This window comes from Fundulus heteroclitus, chromosome 8, assembly GCF_011125445.2.
Source record: "Fundulus heteroclitus isolate FHET01 chromosome 8, MU-UCD_Fhet_4.1, whole genome shotgun sequence".
NCBI classification, from domain to species: domain Eukaryota; kingdom Metazoa; phylum Chordata; class Actinopteri; order Cyprinodontiformes; family Fundulidae; genus Fundulus; species Fundulus heteroclitus.
The window spans coordinates 29,267,803-29,293,708 of record NC_046368.1 but is presented as its reverse complement, the minus strand read 5'-3'; the positions used below and the strand labels follow the sequence as shown (position 1 = coordinate 29,293,708).

The following is a 25,906-nucleotide window of genomic DNA, read 5'->3' as shown; positions in this document are numbered from 1 at the left end:
CACCGTTTGGTGGACCACAGGGGCAACCACAGGCTTCTCTGTCAGTGGAGGTTTTACTATCAGAACCATCTGTCCGTCCATCCGTTCTGTATCCCCACTCAATGTGTGGGGCTGGTACTGCATCCCAGTTTGTCACAGAGAGGGATAGACCCACACACTCCTAAGGGCAACTTAAAGAGACCAGGTAACCTAACTTAGGTTGGACTGTAGGAGGAAGCCAGAGTACCCAGAGAAAACATGCATGTAGAATGAATACTACATGCAGAAAGGTACCAGTGAACATTGAACCTTCTTGCTGCAAGGCACAGCAGTGCTTACAACCCACTAGCAGAAATGTTTCAAACAGGTTGTATTTCATTTGATAGACCTTTCAAACCTCAGCGTTATGTGTAGGTTAGTCATTCTCAAAGTCCCATTTAGAATCCTTCATTTCGTGGTCATTTGTTTCCCTCAGTGTACAATAAGAGTTATCTTGTTTTCCATGTTTTTTTTTAAAATGTTGCTGTGAAATATTTTGAAAATGTTCTTTGATGAAGATTCTAACATTTTTTTCATGAGTGGATTGGAAAAAAAGATTTTTGTGATTGAAATGATTTCCACCCAGACTACTGTTTTTAGCTTTTTCAAAATGGACACTGTTTTTTTTGCTTGGGTCAGAAAAAAAAAGCAGCTACGTAACAAACCAACAGTAGGTTTCAGTATAACAGTGTTTGAAAACTGTTTCAACCACCTACATATAAATGAAGTGGTACCCCTTCTCTGTCCCGCCAATAGCAAGTAAACAGGCATTAAACGTGTTTATTTCTGGCTGTGTTTATCCTATCGGTAGGTATTCTCAGAACCTCAACACATGAAGCATATTTTTGATTGGACAGCAGAAAAAAAACAAATCTAGCGACGCACTGATAGTAGCAACCACTAAATGATAAAATGTTCTGCATTATTTCTTGAAAAGGGTTCACTGTTCAGTTTTAGTGTTTTTCAAATTCAGTAACATGGCTCTTCTGACCCATCGTGAATAGCTAGTTTAACAACCTCAGTGTGGATGAAGAGCAAGACATCAGAACAGTCCCGCTCAGCTAACATTAGCTTAAAAAGGCAGCGTTTTTAAAAAGTTGGCTGAACATTGGCTCTGACCTTGAATGATCCCTCGTCTGACAAACTTCATGTTGTTCTCTCTACACTCACTTTAGGGCAACAGACTTGCATTATTTGTTGTTTCTAGGACGGTTTGATGCTTTTTATTTCTTTCTATTTGTTAAACATTCAGGGACATTTGCGGTCCTCCCTAAAAATACGTTCCCCCAGAACCTCTTAACCGTACATTCTAGTACGTCTCAAAGGAGCTTTTACGCAACAGATACTTAGAAACCATAAATATTTTTATTCCTTAAGGTTAAAAATTAATTCCTCTTTAATGAAGCTGAGATAGTAATTGTTCCGTTCTTAGTTTCAAAAAACGACTAACTTGTTTTAATGTGTCTAAAGTGAACTACACAGAACCAAAGTTGAGGTTTAGACTAACACTAAAGAATAATTCCTTTATTAATAACTTTAGGGTCATGCAATAATAATACAGTTAAGGTTATATCAAAGTAAAAGTACACTATTTACGCCGAAAAGCCTGTCAGAGTGGTCCTGTTCAGGATTTTACCAGCAGTTTATTTGGCATTAAGCAGTCTTTGTAGCTTAGTAAAAATTCATCAAACGGTCTAATCTTTGGTCATTTCTAACTGTATGTTAAAATCCCCAAATAGTTCTGGTTGCATTTCGGTGCCATGTCAGGCTACATCAAAATATTATCCATTTAGATTACTGAGAGGTCCAGTAGAGCATGGGTGACCTGGCAGTGCTCTCCATTGGAAGATCAAAGTGTTCTTACTTTCTTTCTAAATTCTAACAAAAGCAGCGTAAGCATCCTAAGGACTGTTTGTAAGTAATACAGATATCTCAAATATCTTTAGTGAGCAGCTGGCTCAGTGAACCCCACCAGAGCAGGAATCTGAGCAACATCTGGGACGCTATGTATAAATGTATAATCATTAATATAAACTAAAGTCTGAATCCTACCATCGTAAGATATTTTAAGAAGAATAAATAAATTAAGTGGTCACAGTGTCAAAATTCTGTTAAACATGAGAAGTTCACATCTGAGATTACGATCAATAATTGATCTGCCACACTGTTGCATATTGTTTCAATGACATATCAAAAAATGTGGCTTGAACTAAGTAGTGCTCCAGCATTACCTCGCCATACATCTAAAATGGTAACACATAGTTTTAATCAGTTTGCCACAACCTTTTTGGACAATATTTCATGGCATTGCAGTCACAGCCCTGATACGCCATGTACTGCATTTATTTCAAAGTTATATAAGTCATACGCAGTTCTGTAACCATCTGTATAATAATTTTACTTGATCTCATGCTACACCATGCAGACACTCGGTCTGTACTGAAGACTTACTCACCTTACTATGCAGAATCTTTGCAGTGGCTCCAACAGGAGGTCATGCTAACCTACCTTCTGAACTATTTAGCTAATAAATATTACACCTACTTGAGGTGGTTAGTATACTATGTAACTGTGTATAGAACATTAAATTTTTATCCCTCGATGACACTGTTACATCACACTAAATTTAACTTACTTATTGTGTCCATATGCTTTGATGCTTAGAGTATTGCGCTAGTGTCCCATAGGTTCTGGGTTCAACTCCCACAGACTGCCACTCAGGCTCCCTGAGCAAGACCCTTAACCCAAGATTGCTCCCCAGGCACCACACAGTGGTAGCCCACTGCTCCCCAAGGGGTTGGGTTAAATGCAGAGAACAAATTTCATTGGAATGTACATTGCAATGAGAATAAAGATTATTATTATCAATATTCTGATTCTCTGTCCTAATGCAGCACCCTGCACATTCTACACACCCAACAGCGGCAATGCATTAACTTTATAGACAGGAAATGACTTAATGTCCATTTCTTCACTTTTGGACCCACGTAAAACATGATTTGAGATATGCTAGCATGCATGGCCATATAAGAAAGTGTAACAGCAGCAGAGTAAGATACAGTATCTGCAGGAAGACATTAAACTGCTTCTCCAGTTGTATAAAACAGACACTCTAAACTCTAAACAGACACACTTAAATACCATCTTGTGTGGATCTAAACCAGATGTCAGAAGAAGAAAGTGTTTTAACAGACTTTACAGTGACTTACGGAGGGACCGCTGGAGGAAGCTCCTATTGCTGGGCAGTCAGCCTCTTTTGAACCCACAGGTTAGCACCAGCTTCATGATACCAGGAAAACCTGAGTTTATCCTAAAGATAACGGCTGATCTCTGTTCAAGATGTTGTCCTCTGGAGGTGTAACGCTATGAGACTAAATGTCACGTTAACGATGATGATGGCGGTGGAGAATAAATGACAGGGATGATTTGCAAGCAGTGGTGGTTATAAGTGCAGCACTGGTAATATGTCAGAGCATTGGTTAAGGTTAGTCAGATCTGACCAGAACTGGTCATCATCAGACGTACTGGTCCACGAGGGGGCAGCACACATTTCCAGGGACATGGGTTGGTAGTATGGTGGAGATGGGTCTTGCTGCTTATTTGCTGATTGGATAGCTGAAGATATGGCCTGTTTTCTGCCTCCTCCTTACTGGAGAGGGGCTTCATCAAGTATTGGTTGGGAATGAGGTTGATTCCTGTTAGAAAAGAGAGGCTTTTTTCTTCAGTTCATTTCGTCTCCATAATGACAGGCGGTCAAACTCTGCAATGGGCATCCCGAACACCTGCTGGAACTCCTCCACGGAGAGATGCCTCTGTCAGGAGAGAGGAAGGCCCAGAGTTAACTACACTGCTTACAGATTTCTGATGAGCAGAGTGCCATTTCTTTTGAAAAGAAGATTCTATTCACACAAGAGTGTTTGACTAATTTTACAGTTTAATTGTTGTTCTAACAATCTCCTTTGTCACTTGGCTGATACTCACCTCCAGCCGAGTCCGATCGACTCCTGGCGGCAACTTACAGCGCCCTCTGTGGGTTACAATCAGGGCTTCATATGGATAGATCTGAAAAAAGACAGAAGAACTCACAACCCTGGCGTTACCATTCCTTCCAAACACTTACAATACAAACACACCACAAGTAAAATACAGTCTTCATATCCTTTGAACTTTCTCGTGTTTAGTCACGGTTCAACAACAAGCCTTTATTTATTTTATCGGGATTTAATCTGGCAGAACCCGTCGTAGTGCATAATTGTGGATTTGAAAGAATAGGATACATGGTTGACCAACTTTTTTGTGAATACACATCAAAAAAGTGGCAAGACTGGCAGGGAGAGCATTAATCACAGAGACCACAAGGTTTTGCTGTCTTTGGAGGAGCAGCAAAAGGTGGGAAAGTCTGTTAAGACATTATTAGTTTTGTACTATGGCCAATCTGGCCATAACAGACGAGTGGCAGGTAGAATGCCATCCCTGAAAGATAGCCTTCAGAAGCTTGTTTGCAGTTTCTCACAAGACACTGTGAGAGACACTGCAAACATGTGGAATAAGGTTGTCTGCTGAGGTGAGACCTGAACTGAACTATCCTCACTGTGAAACATGGTGGTAGCAGCATCATGCTGTGAGATGCTTTGGTTCAGCAGAGACAGGGAAGCTGGTCGGAATTGATGGGAGCATGGATGAAGCTAAATACAGAAGAACTCCTATTAGAGGCTGGAAAAGGCTTGAGACTGGGAATATTCATGTGTTGGGACGGGCCGGTCAACGCCCAGATCTAAATCTAATTTACAATCTGTGGCAAGGCTTGAAAATTGCTGTTTACAAAGACTCCCTGCCCTATCTGACTGAGCCTTTTAAAGAAGAAGGAGCAAAAATGTCAGTATATAGACATGTGAAGCTGGTAGAGACATGACTCAGAACATTTCCTTCTTTAGCAGCAGTGAAAGGTGGTTCCACAAAGTATTGACTTTGTGGAACCACCTTCCACAAAGCGGCTGCTTTTTTAAAAAGTTTACCTTTTTAAAAAAGGATTAAAAACATTTCTTTTTAGCAGGACATATGACTTTTAACATTTTACAATTATGCTATTGATTTTATTCATAAGTGTTTTAAAGCGATGCTTAGTTTTAAATTTTGATTTTACCCTTCTATGATGATTTTACCTGTAGCACTTTGAGATTTTTCTTAAATGTAAAGTGCATTACAAATAAAATGTATTATTATTATTATTATTATTATTATTATTATTATTATTATTATCTGAATACAAATATAGACCCCGGTTTTGAAGTTTTCACATAAACATCATTCACTTTCCTTCCGCTTCGCTGGTTGTGACCTGACAAAATGTTTGGCAAGGCACCTTATGGGCTGGCTCTATGAAGCCAACCCAGCTGAGCTTATCTCATTCAGCCCGTCACCCAGACATGTTGCACAGAACAGTTTGATTTCTTCAACTAAAAGTGGAACCAATTTAAAATTATTATGGGGTTGTTTAGGAGTTGTATATTCTCTTTAAGCCGGGCATACTGTACGACTTTTTGCCCTTTTTGGGTCGATTCTTCAGTCCTGCAAGAATGTTTTGGATCGTGCCGAGTTTCAGCTTGATCATGCTTCCTGCGTCGTGTAGCATACAGGGAGTAACGAGGGCCGATTCGCCTCTCACGACCACCTCCCCATCAGGAATCGGACGGTCGGATGAAAATCAAACATGTTTGAAATTCAGTCGGCCCTCGTGAAATGATCATGAGCGTTTCCTGCTGTTGAAGCGGAGTTACGATTGTCTACGAGCCGATTTCCCCCAACCTCGCGCACTGCGCACGCACAAACAAGTAGATTCTTCTCCGTCTTCTCAAACGAAAACATAGGCGTGGACAGAAGCATGACGGCGGTACGTGTGACATGGAGTCAAACTACGGAGGAGAAACTCGTAGAATTGCGAAGGCAGCGCGTTTCATTCTAGTGAGCCTCATATTTAACAGTGAGCAATATGTCTTATTTTTGCCAAACAGTTTTTCAACGCGGGAAACAAGCACAGTAAATTCTATTCTTCTGTAGGTAACATGTTACATTTTCCTCTTCTCAGTTATTTAATTTCATTCCACCAATCACTCGCAGATTCATTTCCTGTTATTTCTCCTGATTGCAGGTTAGATTCCAATCACTTGAGATTTGACAAGTTTAAATGACTAAGATCAGTTCTAAGATCCGTTTTTAATGGAAATAGACCACAGTCGTTTGTCTGTTTTCCTCCCAGGAGCTCATGCCTTTTACAGCAGATCTCACCTTCTGCTCCAGGATGCTGGGAAGAGAGTTCCCTCTATCCATGCGCTCTCTCCGGGTCTCTCCGTTCTACACACACACACATACACACACACACACACATTTCAGACACTCTGTGCAACAGCTGCTAAAATATGAGATACACAAAGAGCGTGGCAGAGAAAGCTGGGTTGCCATTGAGCAGACTGGGAGCTGTGTTAGAATCGACATTTGGCACAAACACATCTGATTCAGTTCTGACAGTCCTGTCCTGTTAAGATGAAGGGTTCCCTCGCCCCCATCAGTTTTACACAAATGAGGAGTTTAAGGAGAACCATGTTCACAAATTTGATCGACAACAACCAACATCAATGGGACAAGCACCTGTGCTGCTTATTGTGTTCATGGACAGGATCTCAGCGTGTAGTCACGGAGAGGAGGGCGTCTGGTGTGGAACCCTTTTTGCAGATGGCTTCAAACCACCACTTTCAGCAAGTGTGAAGCAACAGGAATGGAAGCTGGTTCCATGGTTCCCAACCGGACAAAGCTGAGCTCCTCCCTCTGGGCTTGGGGTGAGGATCTGGACCAGGTGGACAGACTTCAAGTATCTTGGCGTCTCATTTAAGACAGATGGTAGAAGACGGGACAACCAATTTATGCTTGTTCTGTTGTAATGGAAGCTCTGTTCTGGTTTGCATTGCTTAAGAAAGGGCAGAGCCAAAAAGTGAAGTGGCCGAAAATGAGCTTCCTCCATATGGTGTCTGACCTGGGGTGATCTACACAGAAGGTGAGGAGCTCCATCTGCTGGGTGGAGCTTGGAGTGGGGAAGTTGTTGCTCCGCATCAGTCAGACGAAGTGTTGCTAATAATCTTACCAGGAGGAGACCCTGGCCAATAAAGGCCCTGTAGCATGGGCGAATGAATGGGGATGCCCCAGAATGAGCTGGAGACTGGGATGGATGGATGGATGGATGGATGGATGGATGGATGGATGGATGGATGGATGGATGGATGACAAGAATCCTTTACTTCTACAGACGTAGAGTAAGTTTTTCATCATGGAGACATTTAGAATAATCGACCCTCCACAGGTGCAGGAACTGATCAGGAAAACTGTCCGTGAGGGAAATATGGTTCGTTTCATTTTTAAGACTGAGTACTTTATGCAAAACAGATTAAACCGCAGCTAATGCATCCTCTCCCAGCAACACAAGGAATCCTGTTTCAGACAAATTAAGCAGTAATTTGTTGCTTTACAAGCCACTGAACTGAAGCTTCAGAGATCAATAAGAGTAAAACATCACAAATTCCCGTCAAACAGAAAAAGACATAAGCTGCTTTTCAAATAGATCCAAATAAAACAAATGTGCGGTAAACTAAACGGTTCGATAATTAGCTTGTTTTATCGTCTGGAGATCATAATTTAAATCGAAAGAATTGTTGTTTGCGTTGCTGCACAAAAACAAGTTAACATACTTCAACTAAAGTTTTTCTCTTGAGCATTAGAGCCAGAAATAAAATCTAACAAAAATGTAAAGAAAATAGTAAAAAAAAATACAGAGATATTATAACAGTGTAAATAAATTAATTAATTAATTTAGAAAAAGAAATAGCGATGAAAAGATGAATTGAAGCAAGGAATAAATTGTCCTTTTTACACAAAATAAATGTGAGGAGAATCTGATTATTTGAACTACACTATTCTGTCTAGGGCCATTTCCTCCTCCGTGTGTTAAATATCTTCTAAAAGGGATGAGAACTGGTTCAGAACTGGATTCAGAAACATGGGGTGGAAAGACTGGTGCAGCGGTTCAGCAGCGGGAGGGTCAAGTGGCCATGCACATGCAAACACACACAAACACACACACACACACACACACACACACACACACCTGAACACACACACCTGAACACAGACTTACCTGAGCAGCTGCGAGAAACGAGGACATGAGAAGAAAAGACACAGAGAGGTTGAGAACAGGGAAGGAACTCATGGCCACACAGACGGGAGTTTACTCTCCCAATGGCGTGCGGTCGCTACCTAAATACGGTGCCTTGAAAAAGTATTCCCAGCCCTGTACTTTTCTCCACATTGCAACCACAATCTACAATCTTGTCGTTTATCGGGATCTAATGAGACAGACCGACACACAGCGGTGCAGCGCTGTGAAACCAGGGAAAGGGAAACCAGATGTGCTTCACAGACCTTACTACCTTTGCTCTGAAACCCCTAGATAAAATCCAGTGCAACCAATTGGCTTCAGAAGTCATTGAATTAGTAAACAGAGTCCATCTAAAGCAAGGAGGCCCATGATAACTCTGGATGAGCAGCGCAGATCCCCTGCTCAGGTGGGAGAATCTGTTGACAGGACAACTATTTGGCATAACAAGACTTATATGACGTGGCAGCAATGCATAGCCTGTGACCTGCAGTATTTTATGTTTTCCAACACAATAACTTGGGAAATAACTTCATCACGTTTGCATGTTTAAATGTGCAATGAATTAATATCTGAGCTTTAGATTCTGTGAGACCTATCTTCTATTTCCACAAGGTTAGATGAGGTAGTCTCAATCACCACTGAGTTAGTGTTATGGTCCATTTATTGTTAAGGAGAACCATTGAATATATCGTGGAATTGATTTAAGGCCATATCGCCCAGCCCTAAACACAAATGATTGAGCAAAGTGCAGAAGAAAATCTGCTACAGGTTGCAAAATACTTGAGATCTGGACTGAGGGTCACCTTCCAGCAGGTTAACAACATACAGCCAGGGCTATGATGGGATGGTTTAGATCAAAGCATATCCACATGTTAGGATGGCCTAGTCAAAGTCCAGACCTAAATTAACCTGAGTATAAACGCACACCACACTTTTCAGATTGTTAGTTGTAAAGAATTGTGGAAGCCTTGCATAAACCAGCGTCAACCTCTCAACAAAAAACTTTGTGTTTGTCTGTCCCAGAAAAACGTCTGATGTAACCCATCAAGGTTTGTGGCTATAATGTGATGAAATGTGAAGTACTGTGGTGAGGCTCTGTAGGTTGGAAACTCAGGGAAATAAAATCAAAACATTTTCTGTAGATTCAAGATTTCTCCTCATAGTAATGTAAGATAAGTTTTTATGTCACAGTTGATACCAACATCTAAGTGCTGTTAGACCCTTAATCTGGTTTAGTGTTCATGTATTTCATCTTCCTGCAGCTGACTGATGTGAGGAAACAGGCTGCAGATTTTAAACTGCCAGCTGTTAGATCAATTTTCCTCCCTAACAAATATATCTATATTTATATCTATATTGACAGACAGACGTCTTTTTTTCTCCTCCTGGACATCCACACTAACAGATAAGGAATGGGTAACATGTAAAGAACAAACGGATGCCACATCATTTGATGAAAATGATCAACCCAAGGAGGGTTTAATGCGAGGTCACAGAGAAAGCCAAACTAAAAAACTGATTCTGCAGGCAGGTCCAATATGTTGAAATGTCAGTGCAGCAACTCCAAATGGTCCCCAGTAGTTTGTATGACCCCCATGTGCACAGCTTCTCTGACTGTCTCCTTCATTCCCTTGAGAATGTCCTGGGAGACCAAGCAAACCCTCTGGTAATGGCACATGTTGACGTACCATCCTGGTGGAGATTGACTGCCTGTCCAACCTCTGTAGGGTCCAGATATCACCTCATGCAACCAGTAGTGAGTCTGACCCAGGTCAAATGCTTAACGACTGAAAAGCCGTCAAAACAAAATGAGTAGCGAAGAAATGTCTGTGACTTCCACCTGCAGAACCGTTGCTGTTTTTTGGCATCGTCACATGCTGCGTTTCACTTTCAGTCAGAAGTCGGAAATTGTTACTTCCGAGTCGGAACAATCAACTGGAAACACACCCCTAAAGCCGAACTTCCCGCTCAGAAACTCAGAAATGTTTTAAGGCCAATGTTTGGATCCAATATGGCAGCTCCTTGCATCATCAACGCTAAGCTATAATGAAAACATGTTTAATTTACAAGACACAGCGGTAAGAGTGCCTCTAAAACCAGTGTTTCATGTAGCGGCTGCAACAGTGAACCGGAGAAATGAACGGTGGTGTTTGAATGTGGAAAGTACAGCTTTAAAGGACGTTTATAAGAGGTGCTACGACCAACACAACAGCTCTCCTGGCCGTAGCCATATTGGAATCCCGGCTTCTCCGTCCAGAGTGAACTGGATTCACTCGGGTGTTAAGCCATTCCCACCTCCTAGCTCCAACTCCCGAGGTCCAGCTGCTGTTAACTTCATTTACACCAGAACAGCCGACACTGATTACCAACCCCCTCTACCTGCCTTGACCTCATCAATATACCAGAGGTTTAACTGACTTGATATCGTATTCTGATCAAAAAGTGTTCTTTTAATCGATTTCAGCAGCGCATTTGTATAGACGTTTGCACTTGGTATAAAAGTGATGACTCCCACCTGGCCGTCCTTTATCTCCGTCTGTGGAAAACTCCGCTGACTGCATCTAAAAGCAACAAAACAGGACGCATTCAGGAGAACTGGTGCGCACATGGTGGCAGAAATCTAGCCTGCCTCCTTATCCGTGAAGGTGAGCGGCAGAACTTACTCTGGTCAGGGGTGCGCGTGAAGGCGACTTTGTTGCACTAGCTGACAAACCTGCGGATGGGAAAGGGAAGTGAGTGATGTCTGAGCGGTCCTTCAGCTGAAGCTGAGACACGTGAGACCACAGACGGACTCACTGCTGTGCATGTGCGTTCTGTCCGGCAGAGATTGTGTCTTCCTGCGGATGGGAACACCTTTCTCCTTCTCCTCCTTCAGGATCAGACGGCCCAGGTTAGACTTGATCTGAAAGAGGCACACAAACGCTAACCTGTTGAATGGTTGAGTATGAGCAGGGAGAAAACACTTAATCAAAGATGTGGACCCTTAACAGCGCTGGTCAGATGTTTACATACACCAATTATAGGCCTGGCATGTTAATTTAGACTCTTGTTGAAGCGTCTGAGCCACTGTTTTCCAGGGTGGAATAGTTATAAAACAGACATGTCAAATAGTTTGAGGCAAAAGTTTTAATTCATTGTGGGTTTTATCCCTTAGCACATTTCAGACATATTTCTAGCTGGGTTCTCGATTTCATTTAAACTGGTTGATTTCCTGGCAGGGACCAAGATTGTACATAAAGATTGAATTGGGGGAAATTCCTCGAGTTTAATGTTAGACTGTTTTATCCACCGGCAAAAACTAGTTTTGATGTGTGATTGGGATCATTGGTATGCAGGAAAAACCAACTGCCAATAGGCCAGGTTTCAGTGCAAAGAGTTTAATATCAACATGAGCTTAGATGGTGCAGACCAAGACAGAAACACCGGATCCAAAATGGACCCCTTCAAGAACCATCTGCCGTGTACATTTCTTTGATTTTCCTTGAGTAATGTTCTTTAAGAGCGTTTCCCACATGCTCTGCAACACCGGTGTTGACGCCTCCAGTGAGAATCAAGACCCCAGTGGTGGCTCACTTAGAGGCTCACTTGGTGGGCGGAGCTAAGCCTTGAGATCTACGGACCTGCAACTTCTCTTGAGCTCATCAGAAGAGCTCAAGAGGAGTTGGCTGCTGGTCATTGGATGCCAGGCAAATTTATTTATATAGCACATTTCAGTACAAAGATAATGCAAAGTGCTTTACATGATTAAAATACAGGAAAATAAAAACAGTATAAAAGCATGTTGGAATAAAACGTAGAAAAAATGAAACAAAATAAAACATGGGAAAATGGAGACCAAAGTAAATGCTAAAAACAGTTGGACTACAACGTTGAACTAATGATGTTTCAGTAAAACAGTTTAACTAGAACAGTCGAAGGTAGTCCTGAACAAATGTGTTTTTATTCTTGAATTACCTTTCCGTTTTCCTTTTTTCTCTCTATTTGAGATACTAACCCTGGCCTCTGCTTTAGGTTTCCTCCTGGACATCTTACTCTCCCTGGTGGAGTATGCTATCCCTAAACACTGAAACCCTTCCTGCATCCAGTACTTAACAGACACCTGTTTGTAAATAAATTTTTCATTGTCCCCTGAGCGCTTCTGCATGTGGGTCAGAAATATAGCTAAACCCGCGACATTTTATGGTTTGCAAGACAAGATCCGGCCACAATGACAGGACGTATATTCAAGATGAGGATTTTAGATGTAAGGAACTATAAGAGCTATTGCTTGTCAAGAGTCAAGCATTGCGCTGGTAGGACCCTGTTACACTCATTGTTTAATTTAATTTTTTTGTCAAACCTCAATGATTTCAGATCATCATAGTTTAGCATTACTCAGAGATATCTCGAGTAAACAAAATAGGCATATTTTAAACTATTTAATTTAAAGCCGCACAATATCACATCCTTGATGCTGGTGTCTTTTTCTGTTAGTTTTGTCTCTTTGCAGGTGTTCATGGTTGTCTTTCCCTACTTTCCCCATGGTGGCCATAACAGGATTTTCTTTTTTAGCAGCTGGTTGTTGGGTTTTGTCATTTTTATCTGTGTTTTCTTTGTTTCTCTGTCCTTTCTCTGTTTCTCTTACTCTGTCTTCCCCATTCCCTCTGTCATGCTTGACATTAGTTTGTTCCCAATACCCTAACAGCAAAGAAATAAATCATCATGGGTCGGGCATCAAGAGAGGATTTCTAGGTATAAAGCATCACTTGGTAAAATAAATGTTTGGCATAACTAAGGCAGCTAGAGCACCATTCTGCTTGCCATGAATCGGAACATGACCAGTGGGAATAAATATGTGCAGCAAAAGAGCCAAAACAGGAAACTTGCTGGGCGGCAAATCCTTTTCCATGGCACTGTATTTATGATCGGGAAAATTCCACAATAAAAGTTTTGAACCTGCCATTTTATTAAATTGTTGTTTGCTCTGCATTGATTCCACACTGGGAGATAAGAAGTGGCTCCAGTGCATCAATTCAAACTGGGCTACAAGTTGACTGGGTCAGAGCGGACATAACAGGGGTCAGCATGGTGTGGGATCCCAAACCTTCTCCAGCTCCAGCTCCTGCTCCTGCGGCAGCTGGTCTTCTTCTGTCAGATCTTCAAACTCATCTTCTTCCTGAAGCTTCTTCTTCCTCCACTCGATCTCTGCGAAATGTCAGCCTAGACGTTAACGCTGCTGGCCATCTGAGGGTTCACAGCAGGAATGATGAGCGTGTGCGTTACCCATGGCAGCCAGTGAAGGCGGGCAGGGCCAGTACTCCGTCTCAATCTTGGAGGGCTGGTTGGGGTCTGGAGGCTGGGCGGCAGGAAACTTGGCAGACTGGATGACCCCGCTGCCCTCCGAGTGTGTTTGAAGGTCTGCGGAGCGACGAGGAGAAGCAGCTGAGTGACGACAGCGGCTTCTTAGGAAAGAGACGGAGAGAAACAAGAGCTCACCCTGTTTGTAGATGGGAGGCTTCCTGTAGATGTTGGTGCCGTTATCTGGAAAAGTGACACAACTTTAGCATAAGAAAACAGACTTACTGAACAGCTTCTGTCATTAGAAGCCTTGTCATTTTTGTTCTCTGTCACAGGAACGTTTAATCAACACCATAGCCAAGTCGGTAAGAATTGTACCTTGGGTAATACTGAAAACATTAAACTGTTACAGTAATTCAGCTCATAGGACATGCATTTCATTTATTGCTCTGCGTCTAGATAAAAGCAATTTAATTTTTCTGCAGCTTTGCTTATTGTTTAACTTGGGCTAGGTTCACTGTAGCAAGGCTGCTGCAGCACCCCACGGTGGGTGGCAAAGGAACTGCATGCTCATACTAAGTAAATGAAAAGTATGTTTAAATATATAATATAATAATAAAAGGGAAATGGTGAAGGGGTGAAATGACCAACAGCTGTTTTATAATTGTGTTTCCTTGTAATTATTGACACCAAGAATACTTGTTACAAACGAAACATGCTAATTAATCAATAGATTATATAAAATAAAACAAGAAGGTCAGTTGATATTGGATTAAATAGAAATGTGTTTGTAAAAGAGAAAAAAATATTGAGTTGAGGTTTGTAAAATGATTTTGTTCTTCAGGCCCGTTCTAAGTAATTCTTTTACTTAATAAAAGAACGTGATGAATATATATCCATCCATCCATCCATCCATCCATCAATCCGTCTTCTTCCTCTTATCCGGGGTCGGGTCGCGGGGGTAGCAGCTTCAGTAGGGAGGCCCAGACGTCCCTCTCCCCGGCCACTTGGGCCAGCTCCTCAGGAGGAATCCCAAGGCGTTCCCAGGCCAGCCGGGAGACATAGTCCCTCCAGCGTGTTCTGGGTCTTCCCCTGGGTCTCCTCCCGGTGGGACGTGCCCGGAACATCTCACCAGGGAGGCGTCCAGGAGGCATCCTGACCAGATGCCCGAGCCACCTCAACTGGCTCCTCTCTATGTGGAGGAGCAGAGGCTCTACTCTGAGTCCTCCCCGGATGACTGAGCTCCTCACCCTATCTCTAAGGGAGAGCCCAGACACACTACGGAGAAAACTCATTTCAGCCGCTTGTATCCGGGATCTCGTTCTTTCGGTCACGACCCAAAGCTCGTGACCATAGATGAGGGTAGGAACGTAGATCGACCGGTAAATCTGGTCACGTGATGAATAACAAACAAAAATTTATTTGGCATTCTTCCATAGTCTTATGATGGTTTCCTTTCCAAACTAAAAACTTCCGTTTTATCAGCTTGATATATTTTGCTTGGATGAATGCAAAACTTTTGGACCACTCACTGTTACTGGTTCTCAAGTTCACTGGGTTGCTGAAACCAACGACTAACCCATAGATGTTATAGCAGTCATATCAGGTTGCTTTCATTCATAGTGCTCCTTCCTGTCAGATCCACTGAGGTTTCGCTGCAACTTACGTAATATGTAATATAGAGTGGGCTCCAATACATTATTATGTTTTTGACCAACCCAACCAAAACACACGAAACGTGTGTGCGTCAATCACCTGGTCGGTGGAAATGCTGCATGCTGGTGCTGATCTTGCGTCCCGCCTGCAGCTGCAGCGTGGATCCTCCAGGTGACCCGCCGTCGCTCTCTGCTCTGCGACCTTTCACCTGGTCAGGAAACAGGAGTCTGGTGAGCTGATGCAGAGTTCAGTCCAACAGATTGAACAACAGATTGATCTATCAGCAGCTTTAGACAGACGCAACTGTGAATGGGCTGGGATGGTTCTACAGTACTTAAGACGTCCTTAAAGTGCACAACCCATTAACATGTCCGTCAGAGTGTTTTCACTGATGGGAAATGTAATGCGTTGGGGGAGAAAAAAAACAAAATTCAACAGTTTCTCCTTTTCAACACGGATCGTTTGTGGCAGTACCCTTTCAAAACCCTTGTGCAAACCTCAACATGTCACTGCGAGAATTCTGCTCTGCTCCAAAATAAAAGTGCTGCTACAGACATTGCATCAACTGTGGACTGACAAAGAAGTTCCACTGACGGAAAGCATTAGCAAGGTTTCAACAGAGACTCCTTCTGTTCTCAGGCCCTGCAAGCAAACTGCAAGATCAATGTCACATTTGGACCTCTCCGAGAAACACAAAGTAGCAATTGATGGTGAAGAATGTGATGAAAAATCCAATTAAGTGAAATGACCATCTTTACAAACAGCTGAGGGCGAGACCTTCAAGCGAGGCGTGGGACGTATCAGATGGGTTTCCAGTGGGTCATATGCTGTGTGAAACAACACAAAGTGACCAAGACGGCTCAAAGCTGATTTCTACCAAACAACTATTTTCTATCGTACAATAATAAAACCTAGCCTTGTGAGACCATCCTGATCTCGCGAGCTTTCAAGGTTTCACTCGCAGATCAGTCTGGCTACTCTCCGTTAAAGAAAATTTGGAGCCGTTCACCAAACGAACATCCAATCAGCGTTGGCTTTGAGGCAGGTTGAGGTGTGACGCAACGAGGAGCGACAGTTCAGTCTAAAGAACATGGCGGCTTCAGCTGACGAAGGTCAGTTGATATTGGCGCGGCTATCGAGCAAGTTTTATCGGAATTACAGAGTATTTCTTTGCTGAGCTAACGAGCCTTTACCTGCAGCAGCAAGAGTAGCTTGGTTTGTGGTTGTGTTTTCGTCGTCGCTCGTAACAGAGCGACGAGGAATCTGATTGGTTTATTTGGCCCGTCTATCACCAACATAGGCCAATCAGCTAACCAGTATTTTCGCCCCTTCCCAAAATTATTTCAACGGAAGGTTTCCAGATGGATATGCGGAGCAAATCTATCTGGCGGAGTCAGGTAAAATAAAACCTACCTTCAGAGAAAATGTGGTTAAACTAAGAGAAATAATTTAAAATAAAGGAAAAGATCTGGGGTCTCATTTATGAAGGTGGCGTACATGCAAAACCAGCCCATAGCCCAATAGATGCACGGGAATAAAATTCTGGCGTGGATAAGTCGTTTGGCACGTGTGCTATCCTAGCGCAGCAGGTCTCGGTGATATCACAGTAAATTGGGCAAAAGTCTGGGCTATTTCTGCCCTGTGATAGACTGGCGACCTGTCCAGGTTATACCCCGCCTCTCGCTCATTGACAACTGGAGATAGACACTGGCACCCCTCGCAATTCCAGAAGGGATAAGCATGTTAGAAAATGAATGATGGATGGTCTGGGCTATTTCTTTTTCCTTGTCATAAAGATCTTTGCCAACTGGCACCAGAAAATGCTATTATTGGGCTTTCTTCATCTGGAAACAAATGTTTACAGCCCTTGACGGGCGCAGCCATGATGAAGTGGTTAAACGCGCTCAGCTGACAATACAGCGAACTGATTGGCTGAGCAGCAAAAATCGAATCACGTGACCTCTTGGACCGGAGCGCAACAGTTTAGATATTTTATCAGCAATAACTTATTAATGTGCAAGTGAAAACGTGGGAACATTGGTGTTTTGAGATCACTACTATGAATAGTAACTTATCCCGGTGGAAGAAAGTTGCCCCCTGACAGTTCATACGAAACTTCTTAAGGAAACGTCCTACAGATTCTGGCCCACGGACTGGAAGAAGTGATCTAAGAAAAGCTTGACATCAGAATGTGTGGTCCCTGACGCAAACTCTCACGCGGGCGTACAGGCAGGGTGACAGGCAGGATACACCTGCCTGTCACCCACTGACTACTCAAGGCAGAAAACAGTAGGTGATGACAGCAAGAATATAAAACCTAACATGAGAGTTAAAATTTAATGCACAAGTTGAAGTAAACACATTAGAGCATACAACATAAATACTATATAACTGGAAGCTGTGGCATGCATTTATTATATGTCTAGTACACATTAAGTAGCCGTAACAGATCCTACCTCAGGAGACATGGATGGAGACATAGCAGGAGGGGACAGAGAACGCTGCAGGGACAAAGAGAAAACCAGTTGATTAGTCTCATATTGAGACTTTATTCTCCAAACCTGTACAAACATTATAGGGATAAAGCACCCTAGGGGTTCTTGTACATTTAAGGTGAAGATGTATCCCTTTACTGGCGCACTTATATTTTAATTTAGTAATTAAGTGAACAAGTGTTTTATACATATAATGGGTGTGTGTGTGTGTGTGTGTGTGAGTACCTCTCTGCGTGGCGGGTCAAGTGGTGAGAAGCTAAGGTGAGGCTGGTAGGTCATTAGGTCGGGTCTCTCCACCTGTAGGATGGCCTTATCTCTGGGCAGTGCCGCCAGGTCTTTGTAACCCACCACCTGGTCATTCAGACGAGCCTAAACACAAACACACACAAATGGTGCCGTTCAGGGCCAGCAAGAGGATTGGGTTATAGTAAAAAGAGGGATTTTGAGCTTTGAGCATGTGCACTCCTGGTGTTTATGTATGTGGTTAGCTTAGCGGTTAGCTTCGGTGTTGGCCTTTCATTTTAGCGCCGCTGCTCTCAACGTATAGACTTTGAACATGGCTGAGAGTCACAACCGCGTTCATATTTATGAAAAGAAGAGGAAGACCTCAGTAGAAAGAATTAAGACCAGAGTGGATTTGGGAGATATTTTTCGCGCAATCCCCCTGAGTGACTTACTTGCATTTCCAGAAGAATTGCCAACTCTACCTATAAGTTACATAACTAAGACAATACTCCAGCACACAGAGAAAACACCTACAAAGGCATCCAACTTAAAGAAGTATATTTCTGTTGTGTTTACCATTATGCCAGTGGCAGGAGACCCTGGAGCGCTTGGGCCCCTGGAAGATGGCAGGTTGACAGGAGTGACACGTCCCTCCACCTAAGGGAATAATCGGAATCATTAAGTTTAAACTAGTTCAATTCAATTTTATGTGTCTACATTGTTGATGGCTTTGCAGCAATCCCTCATACTGAGCATGCATGAAGCAATGGTGGAGAGGAAAACTCCCTTTTAACAGGAAGAAACCTCCAGTAGAACCAGAATCAGTGTGAACGGCCATCTGCCGCGGCCGACTGAGGGTTAATGAAGACAGAGGAGATACAAAAAGCAGAAAAGCACGACCTCTCAGGCTGTTTATTCCAGCCTGCAAGGTGGATCATGATACACAAACAATAGGTTAGGAAAACAAACTTTAATCTGGAGATGGTCATCTTTGACAGCATTTCAAGAAGGACAATATCTTCAACAATGTTTAGAAAGTGCCACTATCACTGATGATGCAAGAACAAATTAATTACCTTTTGCATGGCTGTAGAAGGACTTCCCTTTTGCTCAGTTCAAACCAGCTGAGGGAGCATAGGAGGAGAGACAGTGAGTCAGTGAATGTAGTCCCTGTTACACCAATGTTGCACAAGAGCCTGACATTTTAGCTTGAATGAGTTTTGGAGTGACTCATCTGGACCCCGATTCTGAGTAGGAAACGTATTACTGACGGTGGGAGGGACTGTTCATGATCAATACGTGCCTTACAATTTGGGGAGTGTTAAAGAAAAAGGGTATAAGAAAGGTTACATTTCTGTGCCAACCGCAAACACCAAATCTGAGAACTGCAGGGACCACCAAACATGTTTTGACTCATAATGTCATGATTCCTGGGTGGTTGTGCCCTGTCTTTCTCTGTGAGTCATTTGTTTCATTCAATAAATCCATTTTCATTTCATCATACGGCTCCCGAGTTCTTGTCTGTGGTCCAGCTTCTACTTCTGAAGTCATGACACGTAGAGTGACCAGACGTCCCCAGAGGTGGATAGAGTAGACAAAGATTGTACTGAAGTAAGAGTAGCAGTACTTCAACATATTTTTAAAAATTAAAAATTACTCAGCCAAATATTTGCTCAAGTAAGAGTAAAAATTTATTCAGTAAGAAGGCTATTCAAGTACTGAGTGACTAACCATAACAATTGATGATTTCATATTTTAAAATGATGTTATCCAACAGACAAAAATATAAGGGGATGTGCAAATCCTGGTATATTAAAGGCAAAAATAAAATAAAAAATATCCAAACAACAACATAGTTACAAAATAACCAATTCATGCAGATTAAACGCTTTTCTATATCTTTTTTTCCCCAATATTAAACTTGAAAGCAATACAGCAGTTAATGTATATACAGTATGTTAGAACAGTGTAGAACATTGGTTCCCAAACGGTGTGCCGTGAGGCAAGTCCGGGTGTGCTGTGGGATTTTGTGACGACCATTCATTTGTAATAATCTTATGGTGATATAAAACCATACAAAATAATTAATTTTAATGTACTATATTAGTACTTTGTATGCACTTGTTTCATAATGCAAACTCTATACTTAAAGACAGCCCCATATTTCACTGTTCGCGCTGTTGCCCAGGCTGAGATTACAAGCCCGCGAGACATCAAAGGCTGCCGGACAACCTTAAAACACAAAACAAAGAGGCAAAATGGAGCGCTTTCTTGTGCGGAGCAAACCACCAACTACCAGTGCAGGGACTACCGACCCACCACCGAAAGAAAAGAGGACAAGAACTGCCAGCAGACAGTATCTTGAAAGTTATCTTACTTATGGCTTCAGTTGGGCAGGGGACATTAACTGTACTCAGCCCGAGTGCTTCGTCTGTCGGGAGAAGTTAGCTAATACTAACATGGTTCCAAGCAGGCTGAAGAGGCACTTGGAAACCAAACATCCATTTCATGTTGAAAGAAACTTGGCCTACTTTAAAAGAACGCGGGATTTGAACCAGAGGCAGCAAGTCCATTTGTTGGATTGTGTGAAAGTGTCTGGAAAGGCAACAGAGGCTAGTTACATGTTAGCGGAGCTTATTGCAAAGCAAAGCACTTGAGTAATAATATGACTCAAGTAAAAGTAAAAGGTACAGTGCAGTAAAACTACTCCTAAAAGTACATTTTGTTCAAAAAGTTACTCAAGTAAATGTAACTGAGTAAATTTAACTAATTACTGCCCACCTCTGGATGTCCCTGATTTATGGGGACAGTTCCTGTTTTGGACGACCTATCCCGGCTAAAGCTGTCTCAAGAAATGTCCCCTATTTTAGCGTTTTATGAATGAGAGCAAAATGCTGCAGGCAACAACAGCTGTTATTGTACCTCATCATCACAACTGGTAGAAGAGGAGGTGGCGTCACACTCCCGTCAGTCAGCCACGCGCCGTCCAAGAGCCACCAGAATTACACTTTTTTTTTGTCGCATGAACTGAGAATGTTAGCTGCTAGCATTGGTAAGGTAGGGTGACCAGACATCCCCGATTTCCGGGGACAGATTGTCCCAGACGGTGACTGTCCCCCAAAATTTCCCAGATTTCAGCGTTTTATGATTGAGAAAAAATGTTGCATCCAACAACAACTGCTAGCAGCTAGCTGGTTGCGCTACTGTTAGCGTTACAGGTAGCGTGGTAGCTGACAAGTACTCCATCAGCGCTATGCACTGCCACACACCACCCAAACTCCAATGCAGGCTGTACAGTTTGAGTCTTTTTGGGTCTGCTTTGACCAACAGTTTAAGTCATTTCCATTAATCTTAGTATGTCAACTCAACTGTAAGGCAAAATGATCACAATAAATAATATGGCCACACTATATAATCCATGGGTATGAAATAAGCTTGTTTAGGGGCACAAAGAAGTAGGATGGCACATAATGGAAATGTATGGCTAAGGAAGTTGGGCATGAAGGTGTGAATGGATCTGGATACTGACACAAGAACTGATGCAAGTGGATTAGTGTGTACACATATATGGTATTTTGTTATATTTCTTTAACAGTGTGGTCCTTTTTTTTTTTTTTTTTTACAAAACTAATAGATAACCAAAACATTTTGTTTGGAAAAAATTTAATTTATATTTTTAGGGATTTGTTTGGTTGAGTTTTGCCAGGTTTACCTGTTCTCTTTACTACCTTCTACCTTTTCTTTACTACCTTGTACCTTTTCTTCACTGGTCAGTATGATTAGAAAAGTGCTATATAATTGCAGCCCATTTTCCTATGCACAAAAAGCCAGCATATGAATCAGATTTCATGAGTGTCACTTCCAATAAATGTTTGACGGTTAATATGACATTACGCATTAACCAAAACTTAGCCCCAAGGGGCTGTTCATTTCAAGAATGGTGGCTGCTCTCATGTACCAAGGGATTTTGCCAGCAGTACCACAGAAAAACTACAAAACGGAGCATTGTCAAACCTGAAAATGTCTGCTAAATAAGACTGAAGTGATGTTCTGACAGTTAAAGAGAACTGAAACGTTTGACTGCATCTGTGATGGGAGAATATTTCCTCTGGTCACTCCTAAATGCTCTGTTCAGCAGCAGCAATGGATGCTCCATACCTGCTGACTGTGTATGTTTTGTCACAGAACTAACACTCTGGTTTCAAACCCTCACCCTCAGATGTACGTACGGCTCGTCCCTTGAGGCGAACGAGGACATGACAGGACAAGGAGGCTGAGACACCATAGAGTCAGTTTCAGGGCGGGCTGTTATCAGAGCTTCCTCTGGGGACAGCTGATGACTTGGTGTGTGTGTGTGTGTGTGTGTGTTTGTGTGTTGGGGTGAGGAGGGGGGGGGGGGGGCTAAGAGCAAACACACCTTATATTTTTACCACATGACTGCCTGTCTTCTAATGCATCAGCAGGAGGAGGAGAACCTTCCTCCAGACTTCCTGTGAACCGGCTGTTTTTCATCTGCCTCCCTCCTCCCCTCCTGTTTATCAGCTCTTCCAGCCGGGCCAACGCCCAGGCGCTCCTCAACTGTTACTGCTGTGGTTACACTCCTCCCACCAGAGGGACAGCAGAACAGAGCCATGAGCATCAAACCTCTTTTATTTCCCACCAGGACTTGCCACCTACTTAGCCCTATAACGGGCATCGTATCAGCCACGGCTGCCTGCCCTCACTTGAACCCGACAGAACAGTCTGGGAGGCAGCTCTCACCAGACACTGCTGCTCACCACATGCCAAGTCACAGCGTACGAGCACCTCTGTGTTCAAATGCCGTACTAGTATAGGAGTAAGAGCTCCATTCAATGTGTTTCTTAGCCAGAAGAAAGAAACAAAGGTGTGCTTCATTTTCAGGTCTCTGCAACAATTGGTGCTGAGGAAGTAGTTCAGCCATCTAACTCAGGCAGGACCATGAGGACCTGAACCGACCGCTGGAATGAAACTAGACCCTCAATGCTAGCTCAGCTTAGCATATAAAGTGGAAACAGTGAAACCAATGAGCTTGTGCGTGTCTGAACGTCGCGTCTCCAAGCATCTTTGACGAACACTCCATCCTTGCTGTTTTGCATCTTCCTGGAGTCACCTTGTACCCCGTTTTGTGGCCGGTGTGGTGGTTCTTAGCCTTGTTTTGTTCGACAACCTTTTGGTCTCTGGAACTTACTATTGGACCCAGTTATGTATTTGCCTCCCCAGTACTTTTTGTGTGTCTTTGTGGTTAAACGCTTCTCATTAAAGATTTTATGTCTCTGCATACGTGTAAAATCTCAAGTTATTTTCTGCTCTTTGTTGTTGGTAACTTTTACTTTGTGTTTAGTTCTGTTTCACTTTGTACTCTGTGTGTATCTTTTGTACTTTTGTTTTACCCTTTGGCTACTTTGTGTCTGTTGTTGTCCCTTGTAAAAAGGAAAATAAACCATTCTACTTTGAGTGTATGGGGGAGATGAATGGGTGGCGCGGAGAACTGACCCAAAGCGGTTCCTTTGTGCATTCTGTGTTTGTTTTATTTGACTTCATGGCTACGTTCTGTCCTTTGTTGTTACTTGGTGTATTTAGATTAGTTTTTTTGCCTATAGAGTAGAGGTATGTGTTGTTTCGCTTTACGTCATGGTTACTTTCTTCCTTGAATAGCACTTTATCTGTGAATGTTTGACGCTGTTACCTTACAACTTCTTTTAATTTCCTCGTCTGTACTTGTGGAGCTATTGTTTCAAGTGTGTGCGTGTGTGTGTGTGTGTGTGTGTGTGTGAGGCGCGGAGGGAGTGGGGGGGGGGGGGGTCTGACAGTGATCTAAACGGCTACCGTCTGAGTGTCTGGAAGGCCAATAGTCTTATCACTGAGAGCTTTTAGCTGGCAGAAAGCCCCTGATGGAGCTCAGCTCAGTGGTGTGTGGTCCATAATGGGACACACACTTTACGAGAGATCGGCTGAATGTACAAAATCCGACAGGAAGGATGTTTCCCACATCATCACTGGGGGTGGGGGGCTCAAGGACGCCACGCTCCATCCATGCACACTGACTAAGCTGAGTGAAATCATCAAATGAAACCATCCGACCAAAGCCCTCTGTTGTGATATCTTTACACGTTTCATTGTTATCGCAGCTTAAGGGAGATACTGACATTTAAAAAGCTGCGCCCCGGGAGGAAAATTTATGTTTTTTTACTTCTAATTTGACTAAAACAAGATTCTTAGTTTAACCCAAGGAAAAACACCTCGGGCAAAACCAATTTAAATCCTACTTTTAGAACCACACTAATTGCTCAAACTACCTCTTGAATTGTTCCTGTTTAACAAATAACGTTGCCCATTCTTTTACACAGTTTTTAACATAACACTGGACTTTTTTGTGTGTGATATTTTAACAGCAGATGCTAGGAGACTATTACATGCTCATAGAAAGATTCCTGGGTCTATCTCTCTAATAGAGAGGAAAGGATCTAGCAGACGGCCATCTCTCAGAAGATTTGCAGCCTCCATGTCTAATTTTGCTCCCTATTCAGTTTTTTTTTTTACATCAACTTTAACATTTTTGAATGAAAAAAAAAAAAGTGTTTTACCACCTTAACAACATAATTATCCCCTTTATTTGTGTTATTTTAATTCCTCTGAACTTTCCGCCATGTGGAAATAAAAAAAGCAGACCCATGTGGACACGAGGCAGCAAATATTAACAGTGATGGTCTGTGAAATATCAGATTTGTGTCAGATGTGACAGCAGGTCTGAACTGGGCCCATGTGGCGTCCTGGAGGAGGGACACAGACCTCCACCAGGACGGGATCGCGGCGCCTGAACCATCCTCAGGTCGGGGCTGGGTTCTGGCTGCAGGAGGAACATCTCCTGGTGAGGTTCTCTCACCAAACAAAAGGCCTTCTCTTCTCCTCTGAACAGCTAAGCCAGCGCTGGGAATCATTCTGATGGTGCAAAGGGTCGGTCCTGTTCCATAAAGCCGACATGCTCCATCTCTGAGCCAGAGAAGGACCCGCGGCGATGAGGCCTCCCTCCATCACCTGAACGCGCAAACAATCCCCGTTTTTTTTTTTCTTTCGCGGCGACAAACGACAGTAAATATGAGACGAGCGGAGGATCTGCTGTGGGTCATGTGCGGGATGCGAGAATGGAGGAGACAGACAGACAGGACAGAAGAGGAGAGGAGAGGAGAGGAGAGGAGAGGAGAGGAGAGGAGAGGAGAGGAGAGGAGGTGGGGCTGAGGAGAAAACAGCCCGAGAGGAGGCTGAAGATGGTCCTACCTGCAAACAGCGGTCCGGAGCTCAGAGCGAAAACATCCAGCAGAGGAGCCGAGTCGCTCCGAGCGATGAAGGGCCAGGAGGAGGAGGAGGAGGAGGAGGAGGAGGAGGACGCTGCCTTCCTGTTGCTCCGTGGGTCGGTCCACTCCGCGCTGAGGGGGGGGGGGGAAGAGAACAAGCGGCAATGCCCCCAGCGGGCGCGCGCTCCGTCCTCCTGCAGCTCGAGTCGCGCGCGCTCACCGTTCACAACACTGACATGTTTACGTCACGAGGCTGCTGTCCCAGCGCGGGATGTCCTGAGACCGGACCTGCCGCGTGGGAAGACCCGGCGGGCCCGCTGGGTCTGTCCGGTTCGGAGAATAATGGCCCCGGCAGGCAGCGCGGCTCTTATCGGCCTCCTAACGCGCACTGCGCCAGATCCGAAAGATAGACATAGCAAAACAGCATTTAACAACGAAAACAACTATTCCCAACATAAAGGAGAGAGAACAAATACAACCCAGACTTAACATTGCATCGACAATGACACCCTCTTGTATAGGATTAGTGAGCTGGTTGTTGGAGATAACTGTTTTATGTTGTTTTAAATGTGCTTTGTACATGTTAGCGCCATAAGGTATGTCTGCACAGCTTTGGTTTGCACTAAATTAAAACGTGATAATTAGTTTACTATTAATGAATCTGGATCATCTCTGTTTCTCAATCCAAAACGCTCTGACTAGTCAAACCTAGCCTGGAT

At 43.2% G+C, this 25,906-nt stretch overlaps 1 protein-coding gene across 1 annotated transcript; it reads right to left on the bottom strand.

The window, feature by feature from the left end:
• Nucleotides 1–805: 805 nt before the first annotated feature.
• On the bottom strand, nt 806–25,617 carry dmtn (dematin actin binding protein). Its single transcript, XM_012869632.3, has 16 exons — nt 25,171–25,617; nt 18,951–18,998; nt 18,451–18,531; nt 17,875–18,018; nt 17,611–17,655; nt 15,254–15,362; nt 13,697–13,741; nt 13,484–13,618; nt 13,305–13,405; nt 11,018–11,123; nt 10,885–10,934; nt 10,737–10,782; nt 8,201–8,208; nt 6,304–6,369; nt 4,000–4,080; nt 806–3,830 (listed from the first exon to the last, which is right to left on the bottom strand). Exons 2-16 carry the CDS (start codon nt 18,957–18,959, stop codon nt 3,717–3,719), a joined length of 1,140 nt encoding a protein of 379 aa, XP_012725086.2. The 5' UTR covers nt 18,960–18,998; nt 25,171–25,617; the 3' UTR covers nt 806–3,716.
• Nucleotides 25,618–25,906: the final 289 nt, after the last annotated feature.